We start from the raw sequence: 17117 nt of genomic DNA on the forward strand, positions 1-17117 counted from the left end.
ATGCTATTCAATTTGCTCCTGAGGTATTCTATCCGAAACTATAAAAGCAAAGCAGTGCTGGGGTTTTTGCAGGTAAATAGACTCTAAAATCCATGTGTCAGTGTTAGAAGACTGAATCAAACAATCCAAAAGCATGAATGTACTGTTCTCACATTTGTGTAATTGACGGCTATTTTGCTTGTTGAAATCTTCCACAACAACGTGCGTATGTTTGTCATTTATCCCCTTTTCTCAGGTGCAAAGAAGGCTACCAGGGAGTCCGTTGTGATCAATTTCTGCCGAAAACTGATTCCATCTTATCGGATCCAAGTAGGTCAAGCATTTTTCTTCTCTCTCTAACGCAATATGTAGGCAACCCTTACTCTGAGCAACGGTTGCTAACTCAGCTGAAGGCTGTATTTCAGTCGTGTGTCTTGGAAAGCTGCCCAGAGCGGAAGCTGGTGACAGTCATTAACATTCAAAGCTTGTTCAGAACTAACTTGGTCTAAGCCTAGGTCTGGTGTTCTCCCAACACGGGACCTGGTTTCCAGATTCAGCTGCTCCACTGACCTACACTAGGAACCCCAGCAAACCCCTGTTCCCTTAGCTTTCAGGCTCCCACCAACACCCATTACGAAAGCGAGGAAATAGAAACATAACACAGCTCTTTTTTTTTTTTTTGAGCTCATTATCACCTAAAAGAATGTTATGGAAACTACAGTATCATATTGGTTCTTACCCTTTGCTTGAGAATTTGTGATAACATTAAACCTATTAACCTTTACTGTACTTACTAAAGAAACTATGCATATAAAATTATGTAAGATGTGTCCCAACTGTGAAAACCCCATTTTGAGCAACACTATTTGCATATTATGGATTATTGTACTGTTGACATTTTTTTTTCATTCAGGAAAGAAGACAATTTGCTAGTCATTAGTTTCTGTAAAAAGTAACATTCTAGTCAAATGTGAATGTTTTGGTTTATTCGGAAATAATCTTCTGCTCTTTCAGTGCCTACTACAGTTAAATTGCCAGCGTGGAAAGGAGATTTTTACTGAATCAGCAATTTAGTTCCATGAGGATAATGACAGGCACTTCCAAATCACAGATGCAATGTTATGGTTTTCTGAAGAACAAACATGCCTAAGACAAACTTCGACAAAATATTGTGTATCGACAACAGGTTGCCTTCCTGTGCGTGTTCACGCCGCTGTATAGTGAACACGTCTAGCCATCTTTCAACATCTTTTCGAAATGCATATTTTCATTCCCCCTGCCCCAAATTTCCACCTACATTTCCTTAGGTAAATGCAAAGTTTTTTAGCAAGGAAAAGTTTTGTTTAACTTAATTTAATTGTGTTTTATCTTGGCAAGACAAGCTACCATGCAATCTTAACTCCTCGCTTCTTTCCAAATTTAGCTCTCCATAAGAAAAGTGAAGGTTTCCTAAAATTTAGCAAGCAAGCAAGCCATGGATTATCTCTGTTCTCTGAGATGTGAGGCTCTGGTGTCTAGGAATTACCGTGAAAGGAGACAGTTACTAGAGTATATTATATTTATTTCATCTTGTGATTTTGCCGCTTGTTAAGGTGATGTCTCAAATGTATGGATGTGGTTGGAAACATGGATTTGGAATATTAGAAAGCCCATGGAAGAATGGGCTTGCTGATTTCTTTCTTTCATCTTTTTTTATTTTGTCTGATGTACCTGGTTTCCCCTCTTCCTTCTTTCTCTTCTCTTTACTTCCCTTCTGTTCTCCCCTTTCCTTTATTCTATTTCTTCATTATTTTCTTTCTTCCTTTGAGGCTTCTCCCTTTTCCTTCCCTTCCTACCCCCCTTTCCTCCCTCTGTTCCTTCCTTCCTTCCTTCCTTCCTTCCTTCCTTCCTTCTTTCCTTTTTTTTTTTCTTTTTTTTACTTTTCTTATATAGCCATGGAATATCTATCTATAGAATAGAGGGCAGGGTATGGTGGTAGGACTTGCATATGGTACAAAATAGGCAAAATAAACTCTCTTTAGATAGTCTAATCAGACCCTTGCCATCCACTTAGGTATCATAGTCCATCTCTGCAAAACTGAGGATGAGGCCCACCATAAGGACTGTGCTCCTCAAAGAAAACTGATCTCATAATCAAAGTCACTAAGTCTGAAAACCTAGTCTTAATATGCATAAAATATTTAGTGTGGCAGTATTTCTAATAGTGAAAAATGGACACATTCTGAAAACCAACAGCAAAACTTATGTTTAAGTAAAATACCATATGGCATATCCACAATGCTCTATTAAATAACCATTAGGGGGCGTCTGGGTGGCTCAATCGGTTAAATAGCCAACTCCTGATTTCAGCTCCAGTCAAGATCTTATGGTTCCTAAGTTCGAGCCTTAGTGCCTGACAGTGCAGAGCCTGCTTAGGATTCTCTCTCTCCCTATCTCTCTGCCCCTCTGCTGCTCATGCGTGCACTTCCTCTCTCTCTCTCTCCCTCTCAAAAAAGGTAAATAAAACTTAAAAAATTAAAATAAATAAATTGTCATTAAAAGGATACCTGTAAGAAATATTCCTATTAGGTGAAACAACAAGATAGAAAATAATTTTTACATGAAATTACAGTAGGAATATCCCTTGGTCCAATGGTAGAAAAAAAAAAAAACATACTGAAATGCTGAAAGGGAATTTTAGTATTTGGATTGTGGAAGTATATGATTTTTTTTTCCTTTTTCTCCTGTTTCCTATAATATGGCATATCATTATGTGAATCAAAACTCCAGAAAGTCTTGAAATAAAAGCTAAAAAATAAAGCGCTGAGAAACCCAATGGATGAGTCCCTGATATACAGTTTAAATGGGAAAAACATTATAACACCATGTATCCATGCATGCCTCCATTTATGTATACAGTCATTGATTCATTCCACAGATATTTTCTGAACATATGCCAAAGGGAGAAAAACACATGCATACATAAGCATGGGCATGATTCTGGTGGAAACACTTACTCCTTTGTGATCTTGACAGATTCGCTTGGCCCCTGAGCCTCAGGCTTATCACCCCAGTAATGGCAATAGTAATTCCTACAGGCACCTATCACTAAGGTTGACAAGAAGTCAGTGCCAGATAAACATTATCCCACTTCCTTGATTCATCATTATAATCATACTAATATGTGTTTAGAGCACACATGTGCCAGTCACTGTGCCAAAGAGCCTTACCTGGCAACTGCTCACATTTTATAGATGAGGAAATTGGGCCTCAGAGATGTTTAATAAACTTGCTCAAGGTCATGCAGCTAGTTAATGCTGGAGTCTACCTTCTGATCCAAATGATTCCGGGGCCTGCGCACGCGACTGCAGGGCTCTTCCCTTCCTCCTCCTCCTTCCTCCAGTTATTTCCACTATGACATTTATCACTCTAAATTTCATTGACTGAAACCCAATGACCTGCAGCCAACATTATTCTAAGGAACAATATTTGCACAATTTTCATATCTTAATGCAGCAACTTGAGCTTCCATAGAGATTTAAATCCCTAATGAAATTTTCTTGTCAAAATTCTTGCTGAAGGATCGTTTAATTTGCTGCACATGATATCCTAGAGTGACTCTGCTCTCAGGAAAAAGGCTTCCCTCCAACTCCCTCCCTCTTTTTTCCTCCTTTCTCCCCTTTCTTCTCTCCCTTCGTCCTTCATCCCCCCCTCCCCATTCTCTGGAGGCATGCTCAATTGTAGCGAAATCCCAGTTAACAGAGGGTTAGAAGCCTCTGACATTTTATTCTTCCCCAGCCAATGCAGACTTTATTGGAAATGTTCATCTTTCCAATTAATTTAAAAAATAAATAAATAAAACCTCAATATAGGTGTATTTGGGGAAATAATGCCAGGATGTCACTATGAGAAGTCTCAATGGCTACTATGACCAGTGTCTGTACCATGATCCCAGGCTGGATCCTCAGACCTGCTATTCCAAAACCTCATTTTTTACCCCCCAAAGAGCCTGTGGTTAACTCCACTCAAGAAGTGTTGTATACACACATGAATCAAACTTATAGAGTGCCTTCATGTCAGTTTTTGAAAAAATATCTTATGCATATAACTATCAGGTAAATCAAACCCTCATACAGATTCAGTGCACAGAAGCCACATTCTGATCACAAAGATGAGTAGTAAGCATGGGTTCAGTAGTAAATGGTAAGAGGAACAGAGTATGGTCAAGAGGAGATGACCGTCTATGAAGGAGTTAGCACCAGCTGATGTAGCATACCTGACTAGCATATATCTATACCCTGCCTCCCACTGATGCCAGCCAGCCCTGCCCATGGATAGCAACAGTCAACTTCCAGGAAGCCCCACAGTCTTCTAGACAATTTCTGATTTAATTCATTCAGAACCAGTCTCCTTTCCCTCAAACACGGGATCAACCTATACACTCCTTTCCGGTTTTCTCTTCCTAATGACCTGTACCCACCCAGGTAAGATACCATATTCAGCCTTGAGGCAGAGCCAGATGGACCTGAAGAATCATGAGCTGGTCAAAGATTCAGACAGATTGGGTCTCCTCTCTTAGGAGCACTTGCTGACCTGAGTTATAATGAAGATCCTCATATCATCACTGGCCATTGGAAGCCTGAGAGCAGCTCCAGAGAATGGATTCAGAATGGAATCAAAGAATGGTATGAGGTGGAGAAGACACCCATCCACAGTGAGGGTCCTCCTCCCATGCGGCTGGAAGTAGCTATTACCAAACCTAACTGTGACTTCCCCTCTACATCAGCATCTACCACCCAGGGTCCCCATGGCTGGCTACAGGTGACAAATCATCAGGCCCAAACTTTGGCATGGGACTTTTGTAGTTTCAACTCTCAGAGTCATCTAGTCTCCACAAAGGGAAGATGGAGGAGAGCTTAGGATCCAGTCCATATAAACTGTTAAAAGAAAAATCTCTACAATTTACACATCTAATAGATATTCAGCAATTCATGAATGGGGCAGCATCCAATCTAGCAGATAGAGAAGACCTCTAAAGAGCTGTAGAAGGTGAGAGATTTTTATAAACCAAAGTGAGTAGGAATAAGGAATTTGCACTGGGTGTTTGCTGATTGGTTAGAGCAGGGTTACCTTCTTTATATGGAACAAAGAAGTCTTAGAGCCAGGTCAGGTAACTTGTGTTGAGCAAGCAAGCATGGATTGGTTGACCTTGGCCTTCCTTGTGTGGGAGAGCATAGCATAGAAACTTAAAGTTAAGTTTTGGTTTGCTGATGTGGGGCTTAGCATAAACAATTACACTTTAGGCCTAATCTGGTTATTAGTACTGATTTACAGTCACACTTTCATTTCTTCATATCTTAGAAACTAGGCTCTGCCCTTAAAGTGGCCTGTAAGGTGCCAGAAGCCATGGTTCAGAGGAAGGCTAGCAGAAAAAAAAAGGTGTGGGTTTAAACTTCCCATCCCTCCAACCTGTGTTAATGTGACCCCGACTTCCCAGGAATAATCACTTTGGGAATCCAAAAAATAAATTTGCCCTAGCTTGTGGTTCTAGCTCCAGAGGGAGTACTGGCAGTGAGTCAGTCAACACAGCCCAATTCCTAATGGTTTGCAGGGGCAACAAATTTATCAGGCCTGAACACAGTAGGTCTCTTTCTTCATGTGCTGGGAATCCCATTCGGTCATCACTCACCCAGTGCTCAAACCATTCAGCTCAGGGCAGAGTGATGCTGTTTGCAGTGTGGAGCTCAGTGAAGGACAAGGAAACTTGAGAGCTTCCTCAAAGAATCATTGTGGAGCCCCAGAGCCCAGGCAGGTGTTGACTAAGCAGACTCAGGAGGTTTCCTTGAAGAATATCAGTTGGAACTTTCCCAAAGAAACTCATGCTCTGCATTCTTGCTTTTCTCAATTTCATGATTGCATGAAATTGTTTCTACAATTTCTAAATGTTTTCTACCTTATAGGAAAGTGTTTTATGTGTCTACAATTAGGTGGAGAAGTGTAAGGGAAGGTGCTCTGAATTAAGAGTTAAAGGGTTTTGGTTCTAATCCTGTGACCACTTGCTCTTAGCAGTGTGGCCTTGGGAAAATCATAGTGTGATTGAGCCTGTTTCTTTATCTGTAGAAGGATCCTGGTTAAAAGAAGAAAGCAAACCTTAGTACAGAGGTGGCTGTCTCTGCAAGCCATTCAGAGGTGGAGTCAGATGCATAGCTGAATTAATATATCTTTTTGTTCATTCTTTTATTTATTCCATAATTAGACACATATAAAGTACACCATGCTATGGCTTCATACAATAATAATTAAGGGCCCTACTATCAATAAACTCATAGTCTAGTAAATTGCCTCTATTTAAATTGAATTGTAGGTGCCAAAGGATGTAATGTCCCCAAGAGAGAGAAAAAATTTTTCATTTCCTCATTCATTCAAATGTATTAAGCATTTGAGATAATCTTACCTAAACTTGATGGGTTCTGGTTTTCTTCTTTATAAAATATGAATAGTCTCTAACCTATATAGTTATTGTTAGAATTAAATAAAACAATTCATTCAGAGAACTTTGTGCTTGGCACATTGTAGGAGCCCAATAAATGTTCTCTATTATTATAATTATGATTGTTTTTTTTAATTTACTTAAACCATTATTATTGCCTTTATAACTGCACAATATACAAGTTACTGAGACAGGTACTTCCATGAATTAAAAAGCATGAGGCATATTTCCTGACGTCAAGTATATCCAATTGCATAGAGGCAAGAAAAAACAAGAAAAAAAAACCACACATAAAAGACAAGACAGATTAAGGAAAGATCATAAAAATGGTTGGGCAACATAAGTTCACATAAAGTTAAGGGGGGAGATTTGGGTTGCTCACAGAAAGCTTATCTATGAGAGAGTATTATAATGAGTTTTCACATGGGGTGCTGTGGCTGTGTATACAGGCTGTACACGGCCCAACTGTATAAGGATCATTCACCCTAGATTGAGAAGGATTCTATACAAAGGTGTGCAACATGGTCCTGGGAAGGAAATTTCCAGTATAAATCAGATGGAGAAAAAGAAGTCTCTTGAGGGTACGGAGCATAAACTGTCACCACCTGTCCCTGGTCTATTAATCGATATTGATAAGAGGGGGTATCTTCTAGACTGGAATCCACTCAGAATATTTAAGTCTTTTAAATTACTTTGCTTTCCAGTAGCCATAAAAATATGGTTAGCAGAATGGATCCATTCAAAAATCTGCAACTCTTCTTTAACTCTTATTACCACTTATCTGGACTTGAAAGAGAAGTTGCAGAATTGTCAGATTTTAACCATGCCTCTGTCAATTTCATAAAGTCTATCAGTTCTGTCAGATCTATGGTTTTTTCTCATTCAAATGCTATTATCTTCAAATCTACCCTTTTAATTTGTACAAAATACCTAACATTTACCAATTAAACATGCAAATGCACCCAATTTCTAGAACACTAGGAAGGTAAATATATTTATAAACAAAGAACAAAATTCCCAGCATCACATCATTCAGAGATAACCACTAATAATCATTTTACTGCATAGCAATCCAACTATTTTATAATTTTCATGTGGAAATATGTGTCTGTGTGTGTGTGTGTGTGTGTGTGTGTGTGTGTGTGTATCTGTATATATATATGCAGTATCAATCAATATATTGAAAGCAAGATGTCTAGGGCCAGATACCATTGCCTCCCTCAGCTTCTCTGCTCTGCTTCTTTCTTCCCAGCTTGCTAACTGCTGCTTTCTCTAACTTAGCCCTAGCTTGCTGAGGGTCTACTCCACCTAGGACAATAGTGGACTGTCCTTATGCCTGCTCAGGCTGGCTGGTCTTAAGACAGTCTGCATCCTGTCTTTCTTGTGTGTGGCCCACAGCTAGTCTACAGGACCTGCCAACATTTCTGTTGTCCGAACATGCTCTTGAGAGTCATCAGACTCTCAGAACCAAATGGCTTTCTTACCCATCTTCCCCTCCTCCTTTAATGTTTTCAGAGTCAGCGAGAAAGATCAAGTGTTATGGAATGGCTCTAGATAGTTCAATTATTTCCTTTATAAATTCTACATTTAGTGATTAGTCTCACACTTCATTATCTATTATCCCTTTTATTGACACCTTACATCAAATGTGAGGTATGAGGAATTAAATTCTAACATTTTGCTGCATAATATATTAATTCTTCTTACAAAGTTGGGATCATTCTATACATACTTCGTAATCTGCTTTTTGTCATCACTTAATATATTATGACCTTTTCCCCACAGCATTATATAATCCTGTATTTTTCTAAACTATTAATTTAAAGAGTCTAACATTATACACATATCATATAAATTATTTACCAATCTTCTATGCTGGGTCATTTAGTGTATTTCCAATTTTTTGTGATTACATAATTACTTATGCATTGATAAGCATTATGCATAAGTCTCTACCTTGTGGTACAGATTATTTTTTAAGAATACATTTCTGGACTTTTTATATGCTTTGAAAACTTTTTTTCTCCTGAAAAGTTATATTAACTTATATTTCCATGAACACAGTATGAGAAAGTTGATTTTACTTTTTCCCCTCACCAGAAATGAATAGAATTTTTTAGTTGATAATTTTATAGGGAAAATTATAGCTCATTAGTGTTTTAAAAAGAATTTCTTAGATTACCAACACAATTGAATACTTTTTCATTTGTATATTGATCAGTTGATCAGTTTCATTTCTACTTTTGTGGATTTTTAAATTATTTTCCTTGCTCACTTTCAAGTCTGATAACTTTTTTGTCTTCTTTAAAAAGTTTGGTATTTTGAGGATAACAAACTGTGCACTATCACATGTTATAATTTTTCTAGATTGCTCTTTGATCTGTAACTTGTGTTTTTTGACACACACAGAAGTTTTGCCTTTTATGTGATCAAATCTATCAGTTATTTTAAAAAGTAGTTCATATGTTTTAATACTTGGGCTTCTTTCACATGAAATGAGATAAATATTTTATTAATTTAACTATTAAAATTTGATTGTCTATATAATTTAGTATGACCATGTATGTATGTTTGGTTGCATATAGTCATAATCTGCAATTTATATTCATGAGAGAGTGAAGAACAAGTTCTATGAATAATTACAAAGACCAAAAAAATGTGAAACAGTACTTTATGGTCTCCCATATTTGTAAAATATATGTTTACATTTAATACATGAACTTCAAAAAAAAATCTAGACGGCAATGCATTGCAAAATGTGGTAGGATTATAATTTTTCTTACCAGTATTTTTCTGTATTCTCCCAGTTTTCTATAATACATATTTATTAACTTAGTAGTTATTTAAAGGATAAAAATAACAACAAACATTTTTTTTAATTCTTACAAATTTTTTAATTCTTTTGTGTGTGTGTGTGTGTGTGTGTGTGTATCTCCATTTATTTGTTTATTTGTTTGATTGGATTCATCCATTCATTCATCCATGTGGATTCATGGACATTTACTTTATTCCAAAGGATTGTCTGCACACAGACAATCTCAGCTGAAAATAGCCCTTTGCTTTCTGGGAGGTTTCTCATATTTTATTTTATTTTTTAAATTTTTTTATTTTAACATTTATTTATTTTTGAGACAGAGAGACACAGAGCATAAGCAGGGGAGGGGCAGAGAGAGAGGAAGATACAGAATCTGAAACAGGCTACAGGCTCTGAGCTGCCAGCACAGAGCCCGACACGGGGCTCAAACTCACGAGCTGCAAGATCATGACCTGAGCCAAAGTCGGACACTCAACCGACAGAGCCACCCAGGCGCCCCACATATTTTATTTTTATTTTTTATTTATTTATTTTCATTATTTATTTATTTACTTATTATTTAATATGAACTTTATTGTCAACTTGGTTTCCATACAACACCCAGTGCTCATCCCAACAGGTGCCTTCCTCAATGCCCATCACCCACTTTCCCCTCCCTCCCACCTCCCATCAACCCTCAGTTTGTTCTCAGTTTTTAAGAGTCTCTTATGGTTTGCCTCCCTCCCTCTCTAACCTTTTTTTCCTTTCCTTCCCCTCCCCCCATGGTCTTCTGTTAAGTTTCTCAGGATCCACATAAGGGTGAAAACATATGGTATCTGTCTTTCTCTGTATGACTTATTTCACTTAACATAACACTCTCCAGTTCCATCCACATTGCTACAAAAGGTCATATTTCATTCTTTCTTATTGCCAAGTAGTATTCCATTGTGTATATAAACCACAATTTCTTTATCCATTCATCAGTTGATGGACATTTAGGCTCTTTCCACAATTTGGCTATTGCTGAGAGTGCTGCTATAAGCATTGGGGTACAAGTGCTCCTATGCATCAGTACTCCTGTATCCCTTGGGTAAATTCCTAGCAGTGCTATTGCTGAGTCATAGGGTAGATCTATTTTTAATTTTTTGAGGAATCTCCACACTGATTTCCAGAGCGGCTGCACCAGTTTGCATTCCCACCAACAGTGCAAGAGGGTTCCTGTTTCTCCACATCCTCACCAGCATCTATAGTCTCCTGATTTGTTCATTTTAGCCACTCTGACTGGTGTGAGGTGGTATCTGAGTGTGGTTTTGATTTGAATTTCCCTGATGAAGAGTGACATTGAGCATCTTTTCATGTACCTGTTGGCCATCCAGATGTCTTCTTTAGAGAAGTGTCTATTCATGTTTTCTGCCCATTTCTTCACTGGATTATTTATTTTTTGGGTGTGGAGTTTGGTGAGTTCTTTATAGATTTTGGAAGAAAAAATATTGTTAAAATGTCAATACTACCCAAAGCTATCTATCACATTCAATGCAATCCCAATCAAAATTGCACCAGAATTCTTCTCGAAGCTAGAACAAGCAATCCTAAAATTTGTATGGAACCACAAAAGACCCCGAATAGCCAAAGTAATTTTGAAGAAGAAGACCAAAGTGGGAGACATCACAATCCCAGACTTTAGCCTCTACTACAAAGCTGTAATCATCAAGACAGCATGGTATTGGCATAAAAACAGACACATAGACCAATGGAATAGAATAGAAACCCCAGAACTAGACCCACAATTGTATGGCCAACTAATCTTTGACAAAGCAGGAAAGAATATCCAATGGAAAAAAGACAGTCTCTTTAACAAATGGTGCTGGGAGAACTGGACAGCAACATGCAGAAGGTTGAAACTAGACCACTTTCTCACACCATTCACAAAAATAAACTCAAAATGGATAAAGGACCTGAATGTGAGACAGGAAACCATCAAAACCTTAGAGGAGAAAGCAGGAAAAGACCTCTCTGACCTCAGCCGTAGCAATCTCTTACTCGACACATCCCCAAAGGCAAGGGAATTAAAAGCAAAAGTGAATTACTGGGACCTTATGAAGATAAAAAGCTTCTGCACAGCAAAGGAAACAACCAACAAAACTAAAAGGCAACCAACGGAATGGGAAAAGATATTTGCAAATGACATATCGGACAAATTTTTTAATTCTTACAAATACAAATGGTGCCAGGCACCATTCTCAGCACTTTACAATCCTCTTACAGCTCTGTGGAGTAGATACAAAAGTAACCCCTATGTCAATGATGAAAACAATTAAATCAAAAATAGTAAAATTCTTTGCCCGAAGATACACACTTAGTAAGTGGTAGTGCTACAATGTGAACTCCATAGGTTACGCGGTCTAAAAATAAAAAATGAAGAAGCAGATTCAAAGCTGACAGAAACTCTTTCCCATAGAGTTTAATTATTATGAATCCTCACATCACTGCCCCTTCTTTGAAGCATCACTCTTTTTCTATGTTACTTTTCACACTGCTGTGCTGTATTGGAATGTGAGGTGTCTTCTGACAGGTCATGTCTAGATCCCCATACAATCCTTTGGGCAAAGATGAAGGATGAAGAACACAGTCCAATTTATCCACTGCCTTTCCTCCCCTCTCCACTTTCCACTGCCTTTCCTCCCCTCTCCCCAATTTGAGAGATTTTAAAAGGGTTCTTACTACTCAGATAGGCTGTTGGAATCCCGAATTCATTCAGTCTCCAATACAGTTTAATTTTACATACACAATATTTGCAGTTTATTTGTATATTCGTCATAGTTGACTTGTTACTTATGCATGAGGAGGGCTCCCCTTCACACACATTTAGACATTAATGTAGCTTTCTTCCAGTAACCATAATGTATTTGTCATTTTCACTGAAAATCCATGAGGGAACAATCTTTTTGAGTGTTCCAATGGCTTTTTTATCTGGAAGTTTCCAAGTGATACACTTTTGAGTGAGTATAGAGAAGAATTGAAAGAAAAATGATGGAAACTTTGGCCAAAGAATACGTGTAGAGTGACAGCAAAGAAACAATGACCACAAGACTAAACTGACCCTCACCTGAGGGTGTATGGAGCATCTGAGATTACCTTGCACATGACATTTAGTGCTTCCTTTTCATACTCCCCATTTTGGATAGATTTCAATCACATCTAATAACAGTACATGTATCCCTAATTATTACTACTTTCCACAAAACACAGAGGAAACTATAATACCTTTCACCTATGTTAATAAGACTTTCCTGAATGCATCTATTTATTTACATTTTGCACTCAGGCGCTGTTAGGTTTTGGGAATAAGTAGCGAAATTATTTATTTTTTTGGTGGTGTTCAGCATCTTCCATCATGATGCTGATGATGGAAGATGACCAAAGTAGTGTGGTACCAAGCACACACCCACCATCCTCCTTTCCTTGAGAGAACTTTTTAAGAGAGGATGATAGCACAATTTCACTCTTGTGACTGACATGAAATGGAGTGATTTGAGCTTTAACCATCTTATTTCTAATTTGGTAGTACCATCACTCTTTCTGTTTTTATGTAGTTTTTAAAAACTGGACACACAAATGGTGAATAGCCTCTTATAATGTGGACTACAAAAGTGAGCACAGAGAAGTATAAAAATTGACCACATTGTTGGCAATAATCACAGACAGAAGGTTACAGGTTTCCTTTCTTTCTTTTTTTAATTTTTTTAATGTTTTATTTATTTTTGAGGCAGAGAGAGACAGAGCATGAACGGGGGAGGGTTAGAGAGAGAGGGAGACACAGAATCTGAAGCAGGCTCCAGGCTCTGAGCTGTCAGCACAGAGCCCAACGCAGGGTTTGAACTCACAAACCGTGAGATCATGACCTGAGCTGAAGTCAGACGCTTAACCGACTGAGCCACCCAGGTGCCCCTACGGGTTTTCTCTTAATAGTAGGGCCATATTTCAAACACCAACAAAGAAGTTTCATGGAATGAGGACTTCCTATGTGCAGAGAATTTTGATAGGTCTCTATCTACACTTTCCCATTTATTACCCACACTAAATCATGGTCATTCTATAAAGAAACTGACTCAGAGAATTTAATTAACCCACCAGAATTACTCAGTTTCTAAGAATTTACGTTCACTTTAACTTACAGATGCTTTCTATGGGGGGTATTAAAATGTTTGTGCTCTTAATTTTAAACCAAGGAATGGACATTTGAAGGGTAAAGTAATACAGACAATGTTGTTTTTGGAATAATTGTTGCAAGAAGAGTCTTTTTATTTATCTAGTCTATCCATTGATTGATTGATTGATTTTTCATTAGGCTCTAACAGCAAGGCATTCTCCATCATTTCTTGAAATGAGCAGCTTGATTAAGTATCATGGCTAGCAGTATAATTAAAAATTCAATTTAAAATAGTTGAGATAGGTGCATAATTATGACAGTTTGGGGTACAATGATTGTGTTAAGCAATATAGTGCAAAGTACATAAATAATCTAGTTCACAACACACTTGCTAAAATTGTGAGCAGTTAAAATGAGTTTTTTGTGATTCATATTATATAAGAATACATTTTTGAGAATAAACATTGGATCTTCTGAATTTTTGGCTCTCCTAACTTTTCAGTCTCTTCCTATGAATATGTTCTGTTTAATTATATTGGTTGATATCTTCATTGTCTCCGTTTTCTTTGGAATCTTGAATATTTCATACCCTCTAGGGGAGTTCTGTGGGAGAATTAATGTGAAATTGACCTGGCAGATAAACAGTTGATTCCCACTGTGTTTTAAATTATGAGGATATTATCAAATTTCCAGTTTTTCATAATTTCTTATCTTCACAGAAATACTCAAGTGATTTTACCTGTAGGAAATTTCCCAATATTGGGCATAACCCACATCAGTGGCCCAGGAACATTTTCCAGACCTAATGGGAGTGTTTTGTGGATAATCTGTAAATGCTTCCCCTCAACTAAGAGTGAACAAGGTGGAATTTAAAACTCAAGCAAGTATTTCTATAATGTAAGAAGATTCAGATACAAGTAACATTTGTTGAGGGCCTATTATAGTTCATGCAAGAAACTTTGGCAGGTATTTTCACCTGTGTTATATGTTCTGCCATTTAACTCTGAAAAGTAAAAGATAAAATAGCTACTACTATTATTCCCATTTATTTTTGAACAATACAAATAAGACTTTAAGAAGGTTAGTCCTAGATGAAGAAAACTATGGAGATTTATTATAGGGTACAAGAAGAGATAAACTGAAAAAGATCTAGCATGCTCTAATATCAAACATATTTTAAAAATGCCATTACTTCTTAAGTATATTTCACCATAGGTCCAAATAAAGTCCTTCGACTGTTGCTTATACTTCTGTTATTGTTTATATGTGTGTGCGTTTTTGGTGTTTCATTATGGAACTTAATCGGCAGATTATTGAAATATAAAATGGAGATTCTACAGGACAGCAGGGGTTGTTTTGGGTTTGGTTACTGCTATATCCCAAGTGCCTACCATGCTTCCATCATATCAGGCATTCAGGTAGATTTTGATTAAATGAGTGAAAGAGAACTTGTCCAAGGCAACGTATTTTACCAGTTCTCATTTTTAGATGTGTTTTTAGTCCATCCACTTCAAAACTGATTTGGTTATCAATGAAATACCTATGATTTTGCTAAGTATTATGGATAATTACTATAGTCACAATATTTTATTTTATAATACTTTTTTAAGTTTAATTTAATTTTAGGATAGTGATACACTCAAATGGTTCAATACTAAGCATAGAAAAGGGATTACAATAAAGCTTCCACCCCCACACCCCATTCATCCGGTTTCTCTCACAGACAATCATTGCTGTTAGCTTCTTATAAGTGTTTATAAAGTTATAAATGACAATAAATAATATATTTGTTATATATTAATATATAAAGAAATAATGTATTTATAAAAACAAAATGAACAAAAAAAAATCCCTTTTCCTTTTTATGTAAATAACAGCTCATAACACATGCTGTTGCACACCTTGCTTTTCTGAATAGAAATAGATCTTCAAGGTCATTTTATTTTGATATATATAGAACATTCTCATTCTTTTTATGATTGCATAGCATATTTCTTTTACTCTGATTGTATATAATACAAAATTAACAACTCATCTGTGGATTTGCATTTAGGTTATTTGCTGTTTACAATATGCTATTTTCAGCAGTATGTAGGATTAATTTCTAGAAGTGGAATATCTGAGTCAAATATGTGCCCCTTTGTAGATTTAGGGATTTTACTTATTGTCATCCCTAGAGTGGTACCAATTTAAACTCTTAAACCTTCCCCAAATCCTCTATTTCTCCCAAGTCTCTTTGACAGTGTTTTCTCAAACTATTTTATCTTTATTCAATCTTAGAAGAGTAGTTTTTAATTGACTTTCTCATGCAGTTTTTAATTGAATTTCTTTTCTGATGAGTGACAGAGCATCTTTTCATATGTTTAAGAGCTACTGTATTTCTTTTCCTGTGAACTCTCTTAATATATACCTTGCTCAATTTCCTTTTGGTTATTGGTCATTTCTTAAATGATTTGTAGGAATTGTTTATATATATAGGAATTTAGGACTTTGATAGTGACATTAGGTTCAAATACTCTTTGTCTTTTGACCTTTGCATTTTGTCTTTGGTTGTCATAGTTCATGCCAAGCAGGAAACTTTCCCTTCTTCCTTTCTTCCCTCATTCCCTCCTTTCCTCCTTCCTTCCTTCCTTCCTTCCTTCCTTCCTTCCTTCCTTCTTTCTTATATTAGAATGAATAGATTATTTTATGTTGTGGCTACTGGATTTTGTGTAATACTTTTAAAAGGTCTTCTTCGCTCCAACTTCATTCTATAATTATCCCATTTAAATTTGATAGTTTCATTATGTTATGCTCAAATCTTGAAAAACATTCAGGTTTCTTTTTTCTTAGATGATTACAGAGATTCCCAAATGATTTCTTTAATAATATTAATTATTAAAAGCACATGTATCAATAATTTAAATGATATTTATATGTTAAATATTGTATACTTATAAATTAATAGAATATAAAATAATAACAAAATATCAAATATGTATTTTGTTCTATTTCTGATCTTCCTATTCTCTTCTATTGATCTGTTTGTCTGTTGATCAGTGTAATGCTCTTAATTATTGAGTCTTTATTACACGTATTAAAATTCCTAGAAGGAGATCAAGTCCTCATTCAGTTTCCCTCCAATTTATTAGTAATATAGACTTAGGGGCTAATTGTCAACTGAAAGGTAGCCATGATTGAACATGAGTTAATGAAGCAGAAGAAGCCAGGCTACAAAAGTAAAAACTAAAATAAAGGAGGAAGGGAGAAAAAGAAGAGAGGAGAGAAAGATTGCATTGGTTCTGGGAGTGACATCCGGTACCTCTCTTGTCTTTTTCATAGCCAGGGCTGTCAACATTACCAAAGGACTAACCTTAACCCTAGTTAACTGGCTACTACCTTGTGATCCAGAGATCAATCCCATGGTCCTATGTAACATTATTTGCTTCATAACATAACTTCATCTTTTCACTTTTTAGGATTTTTATCTTCTAAAGCAAATATATATTACTTTAACATAAAACCGTACATTATTGGGGGTGATTCATTATTGGTCTACATTATCATAGTACCAGAAATTAGTGATACTTATCACAGTATATAATGAGCATGATCAAAAACACACTGACAATTGTATAACCGTAGACTACTATGTTATCAATAGACTTGGAACTGAACTGTTCAACATCCAGTTTGGTTCAGCAAAACAAAGAATGTTGACACTGACATCTTTGTGCTGACAAAGG

The 17117-nt window shown here is 36.5% G+C and overlaps 1 protein-coding gene and 1 pseudogene across 4 annotated transcripts in view; both read left to right on the forward strand.

Moving 5' to 3' along the window:
* Nucleotides 1-17117, forward strand: part of NRG3 (neuregulin 3) — a 1045385-nt gene that overhangs the window by 809515 nt on the left and 218753 nt on the right. For all 4 annotated transcript variants that reach the window (XM_042960817.1, XM_042960818.1, XM_042960819.1 and 1 more), the window contains exon 3: nt 236-309. In XM_042960817.1, the coding sequence (XP_042816751.1) occupies nt 236-309 (74 nt within the window). The remainder of the gene's footprint in view (nt 1-235; nt 310-17117) is intronic.
* Nucleotides 4143-17117, forward strand: part of LOC107180910 — a 45958-nt pseudogene continuing 32983 nt past the window's right edge.

The sequence above is a fragment of the Panthera tigris genome, chromosome D2, assembly GCF_018350195.1.
Source record: "Panthera tigris isolate Pti1 chromosome D2, P.tigris_Pti1_mat1.1, whole genome shotgun sequence".
In the NCBI taxonomy this organism is placed as follows: domain Eukaryota; kingdom Metazoa; phylum Chordata; class Mammalia; order Carnivora; family Felidae; genus Panthera; species Panthera tigris.